This window comes from Aedes aegypti, chromosome 3 (assembly GCF_002204515.2).
Source record: "Aedes aegypti strain LVP_AGWG chromosome 3, AaegL5.0 Primary Assembly, whole genome shotgun sequence".
Lineage (NCBI taxonomy): Eukaryota > Metazoa > Arthropoda > Insecta > Diptera > Culicidae > Aedes > Aedes aegypti.
The window spans coordinates 264,987,729-265,006,602 of record NC_035109.1 but is presented as its reverse complement, the minus strand read 5'-3'; the positions used below and the strand labels follow the sequence as shown (position 1 = coordinate 265,006,602).

General features: G+C 40.5%; 3 protein-coding genes across 4 annotated transcripts; 2 read left to right on the top strand and 1 right to left on the bottom strand.

Moving 5' to 3' along the window:
• The first annotated feature begins 35 nt into the window (after positions 1–35).
• On the top strand, positions 36–2,688 carry LOC5573753 (26S proteasome non-ATPase regulatory subunit 7). Its single transcript, XM_001654731.2, has 2 exons — positions 36–393; positions 1,767–2,688. The coding sequence occupies exons 1-2, from the start codon at positions 222–224 to the stop codon at positions 2,603–2,605; spliced, it is 1,011 nt and encodes a 336-aa protein (XP_001654781.1). The 5' UTR covers positions 36–221; the 3' UTR covers positions 2,606–2,688.
• A 5,228-nt stretch (positions 2,689–7,916) lies between these two features.
• LOC5573754 (probable RNA-binding protein 18) lies at positions 7,917–9,472 on the top strand. 2 transcript variants are annotated; one of them, XM_021850593.1, is made up of 4 exons: positions 7,917–8,081; positions 8,143–8,201; positions 8,294–8,414; positions 8,903–9,472. In XM_021850593.1, exons 1-4 carry the CDS (start codon positions 8,073–8,075, stop codon positions 9,305–9,307), a joined length of 594 nt encoding a protein of 197 aa, XP_021706285.1. In that variant the 5' UTR covers positions 7,917–8,072; the 3' UTR covers positions 9,308–9,472. The 2 variants fall into 2 exon arrangements, with proteins under 2 accessions (XP_021706285.1, XP_001654782.2); XM_001654732.2 differs by having other exon boundaries at positions 8,140–8,201.
• On the bottom strand, positions 9,395–18,295 carry LOC5573756 (probable 28S ribosomal protein S25, mitochondrial). The gene is made up of 4 exons (XM_001654733.2): positions 17,938–18,295; positions 17,740–17,846; positions 17,588–17,675; positions 9,395–9,701 (listed from the first exon to the last, which is right to left on the bottom strand). Exons 1-4 carry the CDS (start codon positions 18,072–18,074, stop codon positions 9,527–9,529), a joined length of 507 nt encoding a protein of 168 aa, XP_001654783.1. The 5' UTR covers positions 18,075–18,295; the 3' UTR covers positions 9,395–9,526.
• Between the last annotated feature and the right edge of the window lie 579 nt (positions 18,296–18,874).

Here is an 18,874-nt window from a genome sequence, read left to right as displayed (position 1 = left end):
GGTACTACCACCTTGACGGCATCAAATCGCAACGCAAACTGTCATCCGCGCGAGAGAGCAAAAGTTGTTTTGTCATTCTGGTTGTACGGTTTCACGCATCCGAAGTGAGTCGCCGAAAAAGCATTATTCGCTTTGTTTCGGAACGTAAAGTGAGCGGATTATTTGCAGAGGAATCGATTGCATTGCTAAGTGCTTGTGGAACGTATTAGAATCCCGGAAAAATGCCATCGGAAACCAGTACGACGAAGGTGATTGTGCACCCGCTGGTGCTGCTCAGTGTTGTGGATCATTTCAACCGGATGGGCAAGATCGGGAACCAGAAACGGGTCGTCGGAGTTCTGCTCGGATGTTGGAGGGCCAAGGGCGTTCTGGACGTGTCCAACAGCTTTGCCGGTAAGCATTGGGTCTAAATTGGGATGAAAAATTGACCAGATTCTTGAATTTCATTCTTGGTTACAAACCTTGCTTCAGTCTGAGAAAGTTGTGCCCAGGTGGCTTAATGGGTACGGTTTTAAATACTGGACAACCCGACTAAAAATAATTTCATTTTATTAAGTTCAGACTAACTTCTAGTTAAAATTTGACAGTTCGATAATTATTTCCCTTCCAGTTGAAAATAACCCTGCTCTGGAACTTGACAGTTCGGAAGTTATTTTCTGCTCCCGCGAATTTGAGAATAACACCTACACGGAGCCGCAAATCAACCCAACTTTAACTTCTTTTGACGCAATTTGGCTCTTCCGTGCGATAACCCAAATTTGGGTTAACTGATACAGTCATCTCTCCCTTACTCGATATGGGGCTCTGCACAAAAATGTACCTCTCTCTTTCACTCGTTCAAGAAATTTGTAAACAACAAGGCCAGTAAAAGTCAAAATCCTATACAAAATCAAAACAGTGCAGAAGCCTATTGAAGGGACCATCGAGTTACAGAACACAAAACCAGTGCAACTGCGATCTAAGGGACCAGCTTTATCTAATTAAGTTAGTCAGCTTAATCTAATTAAGTTAATTAAGTTTTCAGCTTAATCGGATGTTTGGTTCTCCAGATCCGTGCTCATGAAAATTTGCAGTTTGGCTTCGATTCATCTTCACCTTAAGTTTAGGCCAAAAACACATGTTTACTCAATTTTCTAATGTTTTCCGTTGTTTTAAGTCCACAAAACATGTTGTTAGATCTTGTCACACCCTTTGGCTTAAACTCAAATTTTGGGTGTATTTTGTTTTCCGTGTCTCTTCCGAAATGTCAGATAGGATCAACCCCAGTGTAAAAACTAAAAACTCCTGTGGTGTTTTTGTTGACTAAGCGAACGTCAAGCATGATCAAAAGTGTCAAGGTTTATTTATGGACCAAATTTTTAAATTAAAGTGTAAACATGATATAGCCGTTATTTGAGATGCAAAAATTGCTAAAGTAGTTGCAGTAACCTGATCTGTCGTGTTATTAATTAATATCAAGATTCCATAAAAAATTTTAGGAACCAATTTTACCCTAACGAAATAATTCCTTCGACTACAGCACACCCCATGGTCAACAATGGTAGTTGGAACAGTTTTTCCCATATTTGTTCGATTTTCGTCACAAAAACTCCAAGTTTGTTTAGCCCCCCCTTAGAGTGAACGGAATCCGCTCAAAGTTTCACAAGCTTCTAGGAGTCGAAATGAACAAATTTGGGGACTTAGGTTAAGTTACACATTTTTTTAAATTTAAAAATTGACCACTTTTAGTGGACCTGTTTCTAAACTAGTTTTTTTTATTCCCGCAGTGCCCTTCGATGAGGACGACAAGGACAAGTCCGTCTGGTTCCTGGACCACGACTATCTGGAAAACATGTACGGCATGTTCAAAAAGGTCAATGCCCGCGAACGCGTCGTTGGATGGTATCACACCGGTCCTAAACTGTGTCAGAACGACATCGCTATTAACGAACTGATCCGTCGCTACTGTCCCAACTCGGTGCTGGTCATTATCGATGCCAAACCGAAAGACTTGGGACTACCCACGGAGGCGTACATAGCCGTTGAGGAAGTGCACGACGATGGAACGCCGACATCCAAGACGTTCGAGCACGTTCCGAGCGAAATCGGTGCAGAAGAAGCAGAGGAAGTGGGCGTTGAACATCTGTTGCGTGACATCAAGGACACTACTGTGGGAAGTTTATCGCAGAAGATCACCAACCAACTGCTAGGATTGAAGGGTCTCAATGCTCAGCTGAGGGACATCAAAAACTACTTGCTCAAAGTGGGCAACGGTCAGCTTCCTATCAATCATCCGATTGTGTATCAGCTGCAGGATATCCTGAACCTCCTTCCGGACATTACCCAGGATACGTTCACCGACACTCTGTACGTCAAAACGAACGATCAGATGCTCGTGGTGTATTTAGCGTCCCTTGTTCGATCGATCATCGCTTTGCACAATTTGATCAACAATAAACTTACGAATCGTGACGCCGAAGAGGGTAAAAAGACTGACGATTCAAAGGACAAGAAGGATGCCAAGGACAAGAGCGATAAGGAAGGCGACAAGGATAAGAAGAAGGATGATAAAGAGAAGAAAGAGGATGGCAAGGGAGATAAAGCAAAAGATGAGAAAAAGAAGTAACTTGTAAGATAGGTTTTTGGCACTTTTGATTTGTCACTAAATATAACTGCTTACTATAAATGATTAAAATTGTAATAACACTAGCTGGAAGTTTATATTTACAAGGAAAGAATGCCTTGAATTTCATTATGCGAAGTACCATCAGTGTACCAGTATCCGCTCATGCCCCTATTTCCGCTCACTAGTGTAAAAATTGATTATTTGTGTCAAAAATCATACAAGCATACAAGAGTCCTGGGTTCAAATCCCTGCCGAGCACGTGGATTTTTTTCATAATTTCACCCATAATTTGTCCATCTTTACCACGCGTAATGAATTCTTTATATAGATCATTGAAGGTAGTTTTTGCAAGTGCTCACCGCATCAAAACAAAGGCGCCGCCACTGTATATGGGATTTAACATTATGACAGAATTGCTGTTCTGTCAAATACACAAGGCTACGGTGGCGCTATCTATGCTTTCCATAGCGGCCGTTTTGGTTATTTTAATGATCCATTGAAAACACAAGACCTCGTGAGCGTTTATTGGGTCACTAGGTATTTTTGTATGTTCCAATAACCGCTCATGCAAAAAATTATGTTTTTTTGAAGAAATGTCGATTTTAGTATACAGCCTTCTTTATTGCAGTAGTAGCTAAGGTTTGCTCATAAAAAATATCAGGATAAATAACAAAATGCGAAATAATGCATTTTTTTAATAAGTTCGACTCGAAATCTGTTTACCGTGAGCGGAAATAGGAACACTTAGATGCAGTAACAAATGCAATTACAATTTTTTTTACTAAAGTTTTTAAAATTATTTTTATTTTGCTGTTGATTACCTATACTTGGAGCTACATTGTGACATAAAATAGTATTGATCGACACAATAGTTTTTTTTATAATAAATATTTGAATTCATAACATCCCTTAAATGAGCGGAATCTGGTGCACTGATGGTACTACAAATCTAACACCAGCATAGTTCCGTTACATAGGTCGTATGCATAAACTGAGCAAAAGCTTTTACTTTACTCAAATCCACCTGTCAATTCATTTTCTTGAGCATTTACTCAAGTTGGTATGATAAAAAAATTTTATCATAAAACTGAGCATTTGAGCATTTACTTGTCGAACATCCAAATTCGTATGAATAAAGCGGTAAAAGCTGAGTAAATGTTCAGAAAATCCTGAGTCATCTACTGATTATGCTCAGTGGAATACAAACGAACGCGAAAATTGTTTGCCGTTGTAAAAAATTCTTCCTCGTTTGGTTTATGGACATTTATTTTTTTACAGTTTCTGCAACTGGGGAATGAGTAGACAAACCTGCAAGTAAATTAGGTTCTAGTTAGTAAGATCCCTAGTAACCACAAGCATTATAACATTGCACGTATTCTACTGCATATCAACAACATTGATGTAACATTGCCTTTATTCGACATATTTCAAGAGCTGTCAAGCAATATAACATTAACTCTACATTACAAATGTATCAATGCACTAATATGACTTTATAAATTACCCTGCTGCACTAATGTTACTTTATAAATTGCTTCATTGCTTTATCGTCATTTTTGCATTAGTGCAACTGTAAAAGGGCCCTTTTCCACTTTTAGACTACTTTAATGGTAAGCTTACGGCAATGCAGCTACATTATATATGCAATGATATAATGCTCCATGGTTACTTGGGATTGTTCTTGTTAGATGTAGAATCTCTGGACCTTCATTCATGCTATCAACCCGATGAGAATTTTGACAGTAAATCGACGCAATGCTTGGAAATGATAGCAGGAACAACTCTAACCGCAGCATATTAGTTGCCCGGGATAACAGATGTTTATGTTAGAACAAAATTTTTCTGAAAACCTGTGTAAATATTCAAATTGAAACTCCTTGCAATCACGAGCGCCGCCACACAGCGAATTGCGTCAATCAGTGGTGAATACCAGTATCTTGAAATATTTCATATTCACCACTGACATCGTCATGCGAACTTAGCGATGACAGCGCCACCACGATGTTGCTACTTGTGTTGCCATTCAAAATGACCGTTAATTGTCTTACACAGTTTTACAATCGGACTTCAACATCTGTTATCTGTGGAATAGCGTACAACTACAGAAATAATCTATATAAATAAAATGGAATGGTGTTTGTTTGTCACGAAATGGCTTGAGAACGAGCCATCGGATTTTAAAAATTCTTTCTTAGTTAGGTTTCTAAAGTTGGAACACAGGATATTGAACGAAAAAATTGGAAAAACGGGAATGAACTGAACTGTTATTTTGTACGGGAAGTTTCATGGCGTTTTTTGACAGCCTAATTGTTGGCAAGACAAATTTTGCCGGGACCACTAGTTTTCAATAAAATTCGTTCTCATGGCGTGTAGTCTTCAACTAGTAAAGATGTATTTCATTTTCGCTTCCGAACCTGGTTCTGACTGCTAGTTCTCGAACAATGGCCTCATTATAGCCGATTCCGAAAATTATCAGTGAGATGAAATTTGCCTAACCCCAGGGGCACAGAATCAGAGAACCCTTTCCACCCGACTTGGCCCAGAGACCCATCGGAACAACTCCGGCCACAGGAACATTCCCGAATTTCTCTGACCTCTTTTAGAAACTTGATATATGTACGAGTATATTGCGGCGCTTATATTAAATTCACATCCAGCGGCGGCGGTAACGCGCAGAAGATATGCGCGCAATTCAAACGCAACGTAAAAATTCAAGTAGGCTTGGATTTTTTCGTCCTTCAAGAACACAAATGTTTCAAATTTTCTAAATCTGAAACATTTGGTGATTTTCATTACCACTGCGACGGTATATCGACATTTTCAGATAATTGCATTACGTGGATTATCTTGCAGAGCACAATATTGTGCTCTGCAAGATAAATCCACGTAATGGGATTATCTGAAAATATCGATACACCGTCGCAGTGCTAATAAAAATTACCAAATGTTCGAGATTTAGCAAACTTAAAACATTTCAAGCGTGTGCTTGAATAAGGGCGTAAGTCGCATGATCGATTTCTCTTCATCGATCCTCTCTTCTGCGAATAAAAGTGACAAGATGCATGTTTGTCAGCCTTTTTTCACTTCGAACCACTAGGGGATGGTACACAAATTATGTCACGCTAAATTTCGACTTTTTCGACAAATCACAAATCACATAGGTCGTTCTGTTTCAACAATTGTTACATTGGACATTCATTTCGGTCATTTTGTTTCAGTTATAGTAACATCGGACATTTTGATTTGAGCACACAACAAGCATGTTTTATTTCATTTTGTATCCACGTGCGTTGAACTGCTTCAACATTCAAGTTGAACTGCTCATTTTGTTGCGGTGTGATAATCGCAGGCACCAGCTGTGCTTTGTTTTGATTCATTTGAAGAAGGCACGAATGACCTTCGGGTTAAAGTCTCTCACGAACAACAACAATTTGATTCATTCAATGCCACGCCGTCACTTTTTCCCCTCCGTCTATTTGTCCTATGTAACAACAGAAGGAGGGGAAACGTTGAGCTGTATTTGGGACTTTTTTCTTTCTCGCTTTTTTTTGCTATTGAGAGATCTCAATATTCCCCCCGTTTCAATGCTGGTTTCGCCCACTCTTGTTCGTGTGTGAGTTACTCACTGCACGACGGGTGGTGACGACTGTGTTGCATTCGGCACCAGCCGTCGGCGCAAACAAGAAATAGCGGTGGGAAATGATGACGATGACGGCGCCGTCGATTGTGTTGTAGGAAACCAATGCCAAACAAATACATACAGCTTCTCCGCTCTTCGGTGAATGATTGCTCTGCAAATATATGTGCGCAAGTCGCGCATGCACGTTGCTCGTGTTGCTGCCGTGAAGCATATGTATATGCTTCATCGACCATAGATCTGAGTCGGATTGATATAATAAGAGCATGATGCTGAATATCATTTCCCTACATGCACTCAATACGCTGATAACATGAAAAGGCAGCTGAGCGAATGCTGATCCAATCCAGCATAAGCCTAAAACATGATTTGGCAAAAAGACCAAAATACAGTTTTGTGTACCTCGTTCTCTTTTTGTTATTTGAGCGTATTCAATATTGCGAGGCAGAGCGACTCTGAAAATATCGACATTTTGTTGCGCTTTGTTTTGATTCATTCAATCTCACGACGTCACTTCTACCCCTCCGTCTATGTGTCCTATGTAACAACAGAAGGAGGGGAAACGTTGAGCTGTATGTTGGACATTTTGCTCTCTCATTGATTCTTCCTCAATTTTCCCCCTGTTTTTATGACGGTTTCGCCCACATGATCATGTGTGAGTTTCCCACTGCATGACGTGGTGGTGGTGACGGCTGTGTTGCAATCAGCACCAGCCGTCGGTTGAAACAAGAAATAGCGGTGGGGAATGATGACGATGACGACGCCGTCCATCTTGTTGTAGGAACTTGAGAAAGGAGCCCACGCCTAACAAATACATACAGCTTCTCCTCTCTTCGGTGATTGATCGCTCTGCAAAGATGTGTGAGCAAGTCGCGCATGTACTTGCTCGTGTTGCTGCCGGGAAGCATATTTATATGCTTGATCGACCATGCATCTGAATCAGATTGATACAATGACATCATGATGCTCAATCTTGTACTCAATATCATTCCCATATATGCACGCAATGCGCTAATAATATGAAAAAAGAAGTTGCAGCTGATCCAATCCAGCGAAACGGTAAAACATGGTTTGGCAAAAAGACCAAAATATAGTTTTGTGTAACTCATTCTCTTTTTGTCACTTGAGCGTTTTCAATTTTTCGAGGTAGTGCGACTCTTGAAATATCGACTGAAATGATTGAGAAGCAGTTATTATGGCATTCTATACATCTAAGTAGTGTCACAGACATGCTTCTACAAATCATTCTACCTTTTAAACTCTATTCCAAAGCTTCATTCAGGAATGTCCAATGTAACATTAGAATCGTGTTTATTCATAAATGTTACATAGGACATGTGGTTGGTTCTCTGATCAAAGGTCCAATGTAACAATTGATTAAAAGCGATGCAGTTTTGAACATTGGTCATTTTGTTAAGCTTTTAATAGATTAATTTGTTGTTAATATATCAGAACGAGTGTTCTAGTGTGCTGCTAAGTGGTGCAACGCAAATGATTTGCAATGATAATCTCGATTTGTTTACATTTGTTACTTAGGACGTTTTGAACAGTTACGCGAGAAATATGGAAATATGTGAAATGGGATTTTAGGACTTCTCAAATGTTATGCTAAGTTCGGTGAGGCGTAGTCGGCATTGGATGAACGCTCGTCAAAATTAAAGCCATGACAGTCGACATTGGCTGACTGACAGTCGAAATTTGCAAACATAAACACAAATTAGGTGAAAAATTATTTTGTTCCCGAATATTTTGCAAATTTTGCATTGAAACTTTGCAGTTCACTTCCATTTTAGTGCTTGTATCTTAAAACAATAATCCACGCTACGCAATATGGGAGAAGTAAGTATTTCCACTGATCGATCGAAATTTCCACTTACCAACTTTCTTCGCTTGGCAGCAGCCTCTTCCGCCGGACGACCGCAGACTTTGGATCGGCAATCTGGACAGCCGAGTTACCGAGTAAGTTGCTTATCCGTTCAATCTCAAATGGAAATAGTTCTCCGCCAGAACATTGTTTGACCGTTTCTCTTATTTTCGTTTTCCCCCTATCGGTATCAACTATTGAAAATTGCGCAAAAATGCGGCAAAATTGAAAAGTTCGACATGCTGTTCCATCGATCCGGGCCAATGGCCGGATATCCCCGGGGATACGCCTTCGTGACATATGAAAGGGTAATTCAGCGCAGTGGTGAAGTACTAGGGGGTCCCAGAAAAAAATATGTCAAGGTGCTCAATTCCAGAATGAAAGATGAACATGTTATTTTTTTTCATAATTTTGTGGTGGAACATCTAAACGTTTTATTTTTTAGAAAAGTTTAAAAAATCTATACAAATACTACAAATAAGCAAATCTTTTATTACAGGATTGACTTTTCGGACATTGTTTTTTGAGACTCCCTAATAAGGAAAGTGTACCAGTTATGGCCATAGTGGTTCCCTAATTAACCATATGCGAAATTTTGATAACTTTCACTTTTTAAATCTTTTTGAATGTTTTAACATCAAGATATATCTCAAATCTAACTACTACAACACACAAAAATTTTCAAAATTTGGAGACATTCAAAATCACGTATGGCGAAATAGGGAACCACTATGTCCATAACTGGTACACCTACCCTATGTTCCAGCATGAATTATAATCTCTCTTGGTATTTCAGCAAAAGGATTCGGAAATCGCACTGGAGGTTCTCAATGGCAAACTAGTCGGGGACAAACATATGGTGGTCCGCTGGGCGAAAAACGTCAATCGGGACGAGATGGAAAAGACCAAACCAAAACTGCAGATTCCGGCCCTGGCCGGAGGTTCAAAAGCCGGTCCCAGTGGGCCGATGAGTCAGCAAACGAAAATCCAGGCCTTGGAGGCAAAGCTGAAGATGATGGAAAGTCGATCGGATGATTTGATCATTAACAAATCGGCTACAGGGGAGCGACCCATCATCGAAAAGTATCAATATAATAAGAATCAATCGCAACAGCGACCGGATGCTTCCAAAATGAAACGGAACATGACGAGAGGAGGTGGCGGAAGAAGCGGTCCCTACAAGTCGAGTAGGTTCAAGTGAAGGGATCCAAAAAAGCCGTAAGTAGATAGCGAAATTTGTGTCGGAGATTTCTTTCTCTCCCATCTCGATAGGTTTTAGCGGTAAACGTTCAATTGTGACTCATTATTTTTAAAGATCTAACGTAATATATACTTAGGCAACGAACTAAAAAGCTACAAGTGAAAAGCATACTGCAGAAGCTCTTTCCAAGAACTGACAAAGAACCTTTCCATGATTCGCCTATTCCTTCATTTGGTAGATGTATTTCCCTCGCATGTGCTTCGGAACGGGAACCACTCCGGGGCAGGGCAGCTGTCCGGGAACCTCGCAGATGCAATGCTTTGCGCAGCCGACGCCAAAGTTGGCCGGATTGTCCTGCTTCTCGGCGAACTTGGCTTCCGCCTTGAGGGTTTCTCTGTGGATTGGAAAGCGGACATTTATTGTGATGAATGATTAGCTTCAAATAATACGATGAGTTCAATCGTACCGTAAAACGGGGTGAATAGAAAAAGTGGGGCGAATAGAAACAAAGTGACCTACAGGTAGAAATGCGTCTATTATTTAAAGATAAACTTAAAAAACCTACTGAAATATATTTTTTTTTTTCATTAGTTCAATAGTAACAGAGTATCGACAGACTATTTTCAAATCAAATTTTTTTCTATATTTTGCTTGAACAAAATAAGAAGAAAATATTGAAATCTCAACTATTTTTGATAGCTTGAAACATCCGCCATTTTTGACAATTTGCAACATGATCCAAAATTGAAATTGTTTTTAATAATTTCAATTTTTTTCTTCACTAGATGAATTCGTTATGATATTTCTTTAAGATGCACTCGTTTATTTTTCCATTTAAGGTACCGTGGGGCAAGTGGGTAATGAAAATGGCATAGTTGAGATTCTTCAAATTCTAGAAACTTTAAATTGAAATAAATGAGGTCGTGTATATTTTTTAGCTTGACTCCCACCAAATATAAGCAGCATGCTGAAATTGATTTTTATGAAAAATTGAAGAAAAAAATACAGAAAATGTTTTTGAAAAATGTCTGCTTACTTTTCACTTGCCGCAAAAGTGGGGCAAGTGAAAAGTTTACCGTTTTGAACAATAAATTCAGAAACAAACAGTTATATTCACGATTTCTATTATCTTTAACATTTGTTAAGACTTCCCAATGAACAATAACATAAGTAACATGTAAACAAAGAAAATGTTATTCTTTTCACTTTGATTTTCTTCTCTTCAGTTATGTTAGTTGAAATGATTCGACAACATTATAACTGCAACATTTACAATGTTAGTTCTTACATTATAGGATAGCAATTGCATTTCTGCTCTGTGGAATTCCCACCGCTCGTTATTTGTTTTTGAGAAAGTCGGATATAACGTCGGATAACTCTTCGGGAGAAATCAAACGAAATCCTTCAATAACGTATATAGAATCTTTTTTATGTGGAAAGACCTACACCCCATTTTTATGTTTTGAACTAGCTTCACATAGACATTCCACGAGATTTCCGTGTGTTCTCTAATATTGCAACATTTCAGTCAACGTCTTCCTGCCCGAAGTAGACATAGTAATATTGTAATGTTTGGCAACATTTTTTAGAGAAGTTCCATGATTTCTAATAGCTTTCAACGCTTGAGTATAGTGTTTCTTGAATTATCAGCACGTTTTGTTTTTCTATGATAATTGCGAACCATGTTTACTTATGGCTACTTAAAGAGAAAACATAAATTCAATCTCTAATGATAAACTTTTCACTTGCCCCACCTAATAAGAAAATTGACGGTGTTTAAATTTAGTTATTTTTAGGTCTACGTCGAATTAATTCTAAAACTTTTTTTATTGCAGTTTGAAACTGTCACAGAGGACAACTAAGAAGTGGTGCAGGAAATTATTTTCCGCAACTTTTTTCCACTGAAAATATTAAAATAAGATTGTACGCCGCCAACTTGTTACGGAGTAACAGTTGACAGGTTAACAATTTTTCGCTCTATTATGCAATAATGGCTGAAAAATCTCAGAAATCTCTTACCTATCGTAATGTTCTCAATGGCCTCAAAGGTTTACGTATGAGTTTAAAACGTTAATTCACATATTCAGTAAAATATATCAATTGTTTTCACTTACCCCATTTACCCACTTGCCCCGCGGTACCTTAAATGAAAAAAACATTTATATTTACTGAACAGTGTTCCTATTCGCCCCATTGCGGGGTGAATAAAAACATACAACATTTTCACAAATATTTGTACAAAATAAACGGCAATTGGGGTCTCAGCTAAGGAGGACGGGACCCATATTTGAGAGTAATAAAAATGGTTTTTATCTATACGGTTTAAGTTGAACACATTCAAACACGTCGGAGAGTGTTTCTATTCGCCCCGTTTTACGGTAATGAGACTTACTCATAATTAAATGATAACAAATTTCCACAAAGAGAAAAATTTCAAAAGCAGGGCTGGTAGCATGTCTCTTTTTAAAGACTTGGTAACCATTTTGAAGCAAGTCGCTAAAAAGTCTATTAATAATGATCTCCAAGAGAGCGGTCATTTGGTATGATCATAATTATGCGTGTTCTTGAAAATGTTATGCTGAATGACCGTTATATCAAATGACCCAGATTAAGTATCTAGAATCTCAATTTTGACCAAAAGGCCCTGTAAAGTCACTTTTTTGTAGCAATCAATTCTAGAGGTACCTACCAGAGAAACTTCAAGAGACTTTTACCCGAGTTGATCCAATGGTTCTCCAGGAATTGGTCCAAAAGTTCTGCCAGGGATTATCACAGACAATCTGTTAACTTGCTCATTTCCATGGTAGCTCCCGAGCTCCATATATTTTCGACGAACTTGAGACAAATCAAATCACATAAATACTATGCAACACTACACTCAAAATAAACCACACGTCATTGATTTCAAGGTGAAAATGGTTTGCATTCCCGAAAATTCTGTGTTAATTTGTGTTTCACTCCTATACATCATTTATTGAAACTCGCAAAGGAGAAATGATCAAAAGCGGATGAACCACAGATGATGACTACTGGAAGAAACCCATTTATTATGGCAAACGAATGAAAGCAGTGTTTTAATTTCACTTCAAATTGTTGTATTGGTTAAATTTATTGTTGATTATTCAACCAAACATTTATTGCAGCGATTGTTTGAAATGAATGTTTAGATCTCACGTTCAGTTGTTTTTTTCTTGTAAAATGAAAAGATTGTAAACATCCAAAAGCCACTGTGAGGGGGTTTTGCATAAAAATATGTTTATACCTTTCATTGGAAAATAATTTGCGATCTATCAATCCGCTTGGTAAAACTTATGGGAAAATTCACGTAGCTGTTACACGTAACGCCGGTGGAGCAGACGAACTTCAAGAGTTCATGCGTTCATTATGTGTTACCTATGATCCACGTATATGCTACGTGAAAAGTGCGATGAAAAAAAAACTATTGTGTGGATTATTTTGAGTGTAACTAGAATATGATTCCATACTTTTCAAAATAATCCTAAAGCCAAATAGGGTTTTGTTCTATTTCGTCGTAAGCGCTATTATTCGTCATATCAAACTTTAAATGTTCCACTACGATGGATATTCCAACTTACCTGCAACATATATTCATTTTCCAAGTGTATTTTTGGTAAAGCTGTCATGGTTTGTTAAGACGAAGCAACCCGATGCAACCGTTATTCAAGTCGCAGTAGCCTACACTTTTTATGTATCATTTTATTGTGCCATTCCAAACTCAAACCTCAAAGAATAAAGACGTGTTTTTCCAAAACTTGAACCTAAACTTATAAAAGGTTATGGGCTCCACGGCGAATACTGCAAGCGGAATTCCGCAGTTTAAGGCCGCACGGGACGTCATCATAATCACCCTATCCATTTCAAGAAGCAAATCTCAAGAACCACTCCATATATCGATGCGAAAATGTATCACTATGATTCTATATATGTAGTGCACAACCCGATAAATTTTCAGCTTCATCGGTTCACTAGAACTCGAGATTTGCTTCCACAATGTTTTGATGATTATTGTTAGAGTGAGACGAAAGATAGGGAAAATAACACGGTCTCCCGTGTCCCCTTAACGGTGGGCCGGATTTCCAACATTGGAACTTCAGAGTGAAGATGCATTTGGATTCGGTCGGCGTTTTGAACAACCTTACGGAAATTGAACCTCAAGCGCTTGCGGACAAGGTCAAGTTTGAAGAGGCGGATCGTAAGGCAAAGGCGCTCATCGTAAGTTTCCTGGCCAACGAATGTTTGAGAAGTCGACGACCAAAGATATGTGGGAAGCTCTAGAAGCGACGTTCGCAACCAAATGTATCGGATCGCAGCACCTGATCAGAAAGCAGCTCAACCGGTTGAAGCTGAAGGAAGGTGAACCGATGAGACCGCATTTGCTGGTGTTCGACGAATTCATCCGACAGATGAAGACGGCTGGTGCGAAAGTGGACGAAGCTGATCTGGAGGTGCTATTGTTTAAAACGTTGCCCGATTCCTACGACCCACTGGTAACCGCTCTAGAAAACGTTCCTTAAATGGATCTGAAGATCGAAGTCGTGAAGCAACGTTTGCTGGCCGAAGACATGAAGCGTCAAGAACGAAATGACCAAGATGGTGAATCTAAAGAAGCGGCTTTCTCCGGTGATAAAACCAAGCAACCCTTCAAGTTCCAGGGTAAGTGCCATAAGTGTGACAAGCGCGGCCATTTCAAGAAGCACTGCCGGCAGAAGGTCGGGACCGGCGGTGAAGCTAACGTAGCTGAACACAAAAGAAAGGCGGTGAGCTTCATGGCAAACCAGAGCAGTATGAAGCGCAAGAGCAGAAAACTAGTATTCAAGCTAGATTCAGGATCAAACGATCACCTCGTCAACGACAGCGGAGTATTTTCTAAGGTTCAGAAGCTGAAGGAGCCCATCGTGATCAACGTGGCAAGTCTCTGATCGCGAAGACTAGTGGTGAGATCCATGGCAACAGTAACAAGCAATATCCGCTACATATGAAGGACGTTTTGTATATTCCGGAACTGCGTGCCAATTTGATGTCCGTGAAGAAGCTCGTTATGGCCGGGGAGCAGGTAAACTTTGTCGGCAAGGTAGCTTTATTGAAGAATGATGGAGAAACCATAGCAACCGCTCACCTCAGCGGCGGACTGTATGAACTGGAGATCGACCTGGAAGGACCAACCGCAAACTTGTGTAAATCTATGACGGACGAATTATGGCATCGACGGCAGGGCAATTTAAGCGAGCATGGAATGAAGGCGATGGCAACCAACAACATCGTGACTGATGTTGACTTCCGAGGAGAAAAGTTGAATTTCTGCGATGCCTGCGTCCAAGAGAAACAATGTCGCGACCCCTTCAACGGTACTCGTGATCGAGCAACCAGGCCATTGGAAAGGATTCACTCGGACGCGTGCGGTCCCATCGACCCTCCAGCATGGGATGGATCAACATACTTCGTGAGCTTTATTGATGACCATACCCATTTCGCGGTGCTGTATTTGATGCGGGGGAAGTATGAAGTCTTCAGCAGATTTGAAGAGTACAAGGCCATGGCAGCGTAAGAAGCTAGAGGCGAGGAGCCGGGAAACCGTAATGGTTGGCTACGCTCCAAATGGTTTCCGGCTGTGGGACCGTAAGGCTAAGAAGATAGTAATTGCTCGAGACGTAAAATGTGACGAAGCCTGTATAAGAAGTGTCCCGATGGCAAGAAGGATCGTCCATTGGTGGTGTATTTTCCGCCCGACGAGCAAGAGCCCACGGTATCGAGGATGACAGACCCAACCATCTTGTGGATGTTAAAGCAAATGGCATTCAGATACCGACGACGAATTTGTAGATATCGTAAATACTGGGGCGCTCCCTTCGCAACCAGAACAGCACGACTCCGAGGATGAGGGTCAACCGTTGCTGAGGCGCAGCGAACGGGAGCGCAAGCTCCCCGGTAAGTTCCTAAATTTTTTCACTGGGTATAGAGCTACTTCTGCCGGACCGTGCAGTACAGATGTTCCAGACTGCTTTAACGAAATCGAAGGCCGAGATAATAGTGATTACTGGTTGAAGGCTGTTCAAGAAGAATTGGAATCTTTGAAGGCCAATCGCGTTTGGAAATTACAAAGCTGTCCTTCGGGGTTCAAACCGCTTCAGTCCAAATGTGTGCTCGGTGTGCAAGAGAACGAAAATGGCGAGAAGGTCCGATACAAGGCCCGGTTGGTGGCGAAAGGGTACCAACAGCGCGCGGGCATCAATTATGAAGAGACCTACGCTCCCGTAGCGAAACTTACCACAATCCGAACAGCTGTCGGAGTGCACCATCGATTCCTGTTTCACCAGATGGACGTCAAGACCGCGTTCCTTCATGGTGACCTGATGGAGAATATTTACATGGTTGTACCGGATGGCGTAGAAGCTGGTCGAAACAGTATATGCAAGCTAGAGAAGTCTTTGTACGGGTTGAAGCAGTCTCCCCGCTGCTGGAACGAAAGACTGAATAACCAATTGTTGAGAATGGGATTAACCAGGTCATGCCACGATTAGATGCACGGAAGGGGACGAAATATACATAATCATTTACGTAGACGACCTGCTAATCGCTGGAAGGAAGCTGAGTTCAATCGTACGACTGAAGAAGGAACTATCCGCCGTATTTAAAATGACCGACTGTGGCGAGGTTCATCACCTCTTAGGAATGAAGGTCGAATACAATCCCGATGAAGAAAGACTTCGGCTGCCACAAGAAGCTCAAGTAGTGAAAATTCTACAACGATTCGGGATGGTCAACTGCAATTCGTGCAAAACTCCGATGGAAAAAGGATTTCATTTGACGCGTGACGGACCATCAACGAACGAAACATATAGAGAGCTGTTGGGTAGCATAATGTACACCATGCGATGTGTTCGTTCGGACATCTGCTATCCGGTGAGCTACATGGGACGGTTCCAGCAGAATCCAACTGACCAACACTGGCATTCATCGAAGCGGATCGTATGTTACCCGCAAGGAACAATGGGGCTTTGTCTGGAATTCAAGCGTGACGAAAGTGCAGCACCAATGGTTGGATTTGCGGACGCAGATTGGGCGGCGGATAACGAGGACCGAAGGTCGGTGAGTGGCTTCATATTCAAGGTCTTCAATGCTACCGTATCATGGTCTTGGTCTAGCTAAAAGCAAACGACAGTAGCGACATCTTCAAGCGAAGCAGAGTACGTTGCTCTGAGTGCTGCAGCATCAGAAGCCATCTGGTTGACGGGGATCCTAGAAGATTTGAACATCACCGTGAAACCCGTTGTCATTCACGAAGATAATCGGGGCTGCATTGGTATGGCGAAGAATCGCGAGACGAAACGCAGCAAGCATATTGATGTGAAACATCATTTTATTCGTGACCACGTAGAAGAAGGACGATTTAAGTTTTTACACCAACAAATACTGCAGTAATATCCTTGTTATTTCCCCAATCGTTAACTCACCACGCTTTTCAGGGATTAGTTAAAAAAATCTTGCAGGATATTATCCAGGGATTTGAAGCATTTCTTTAAATTATATATTGTCCTTCGAAACTTCCTCGTGAGTCTAGGGGCATTGTTTTGGCTTTCATCTTGCAGGGTTTCCATCCATCCGGGAAACCCGGAAAAAGCGTGAAACCTGGGAATCCCAAATGACCGGGAAATACCCGGGAAACTGTAGAACAAACAAGACAAACTGCATTTCAAACATTCTTCTTCTTCTTGGCATTACGTCCTCACTGGGACAGAACCGACTGTTTTTGCACGGATTTTTTTTACACAGCCGTGCAAAAAAAGTTTCCATTCTTTTTTTTCGCCAAAACCTTATTTTTGCATGAAACGTCGAGAAATAGTATTATATATTATTCTTTTTCTTTTTGGCGTTACGTCCCCTGCTTCTCAGCTTAGTGTTCTTATGAGCACTTCCTCAGTTATTAACTGAGAGATTTTTGCCAAATTGCATTCGTATATCGTGCGGCAGGTACGAGTATACTGTATGCCCAGGGAAGTCAAGGAAATTTCAATTAAATTACGAAAAGATCCTGGACCGACCGGGAATCGAATCCAGACACCGTCAGCATGGCTTTGTTGTAGCCGCGGACTCTAACCACTCGGCTTACGAAGGCCCAGACTTTAGCGATTATTTTGGACAAAAAGTCTTAAGAAACTTATTTTTGAAATTAGAGTCTCTTTAGAAACTTGCGTTGAAATAGTGACCAATCCTGTAAAAAAAAAACTGCTATCAACCCATAAAAAAAGAAACGATACTTACTGAGATTTCCCCACAACGTTTATTAGATGCTGCATGATTTCATTCCGGTTCTTGCTATCGATATCTATCAGCATTTGCTTTCCGTCCTCTGAAACAGAACCAACTTTAGGATCTTGTAGTTCATGAACTATGTACAACCTGATCAAAATTACCGTAATAACACTTGATGAATGGCGATGGGGTCATGTTTTTGAATGTGACCACCTGCACGGCCGGGTTCTTGTACTGAATCTGCGGAATGTTCCAAAACACGAAATCCCTGCGCAACAAGAGAGAGAGACCGTTACGTAATCTATAGTCACTGTTTGTAGATCCCCCATGGGGGACCGAATCATGCCAAGGATAATTACCTCGCTCCCTCGTGATGATCGCCGTAGGTGTTGTAGTTCACGCTGAAGACCTTAATCTTCTCCTTCAGTGCCAATCGGCCGGCACTCAGGTATTGAATCGACCGGCGAACCGGTGCTTTTCCCTTCATGAACGGCATGGCGATCGGTTCTGTGCCGTTTATCCACTCAGGTATGCGATGAAATTAAGTACCGCACAGTCACTTAAGTTGAGGATGTTGTCTTCTATATTAAAACTCTGTATTTCCAATTAAATGTTCCAAAAATGTAGATTTTAAACGGAATTTTATGAAAATCTTGCAGAAAAGCACGTTTATGTTTACGTTTTGCTGATTCGATGGCTGAGTTTTTGACGTTTAGTTCATCGATTGTGGCGTTGGTCCTTTACACCGACAAATTTTTCTGCGTGATACCAGGATGGGAGGAAGATTAAAAAAATACGTCCACCGTATTTTTGGGATTTCTGCAAAATCTACGTTTTGTTTAGAAAACATCTGACTGTGCGCACATGAACATTCTCCATATATGATTGCAAATAATCAGCTGGATAGAAAATATTATCACACATATAATAAATTTGCAACAATGGAAAGCACAGATAACAAATGTTTATGCTAGAACAGACGTTTTCTAAAAACCTGTGTAAATATTCAAACTCCTTGCAATCACTAGCGTCGCCACACAGCGAATTGTGTCAATCACTGGTGAATATCAGTATCTTGAAATATTTCATATTCACCACATCGTTAAGGTGAAACATCTCGGAATCTAAAGATGGCCGTTACAATGGAAGACTTGTACCCCCACTCACGTTTTCAAAGGCACTAAACTGGAGAAATAGTTGGCAAATGTTTCTGATCTTCTTATTTTAAGCTTTCTGCTAGTGCACAAAGCCAAAATAAAAAGTTCATTGTTGTTGGATGCTTTCTTCACGAGATTT

Coding starts and splice junctions, on each gene's coding strand:
- LOC5573754 (XM_001654732.2), top strand. Junction 8,202..8,293: donor CTGGACAGCCGAGTTACCGA/GTAAGTTGCTTA, acceptor TTCCCCCTATCG/GTATCAACTATTGAAAATTG. Junction 8,415..8,902: donor CCTTCGTGACATATGAAAGG/GTAATTCAGCGC, acceptor TTGGTATTTCAG/CAAAAGGATTCGGAAATCGC.
- LOC5573753 (XM_001654731.2), top strand. CDS start 222: ATGCCATCGGAAACCAGTACGACGAAGGTGATTGTGCACCCGCTGGTG. Junction 394..1,766: donor CGTGTCCAACAGCTTTGCCG/GTAAGCATTGGG, acceptor TTATTCCCGCAG/TGCCCTTCGATGAGGACGAC.
- LOC5573756 (XM_001654733.2), bottom strand. CDS start 18,074: ATGCCGTTCATGAAGGGAAAAGCACCGGTTCGCCGGTCGATTCAATAC. Junction 17,676..17,739: donor ATTCATCAAGTGTTATTACG/GTAATTTTGATC, acceptor GTTCTGTTTCAG/AGGACGGAAAGCAAATGCTG. Junction 9,702..17,587: donor AACGTTGTGGGGAAATCTCA/GTAAGTATCGTT, acceptor TCCAATCCACAG/AGAAACCCTCAAGGCGGAAG.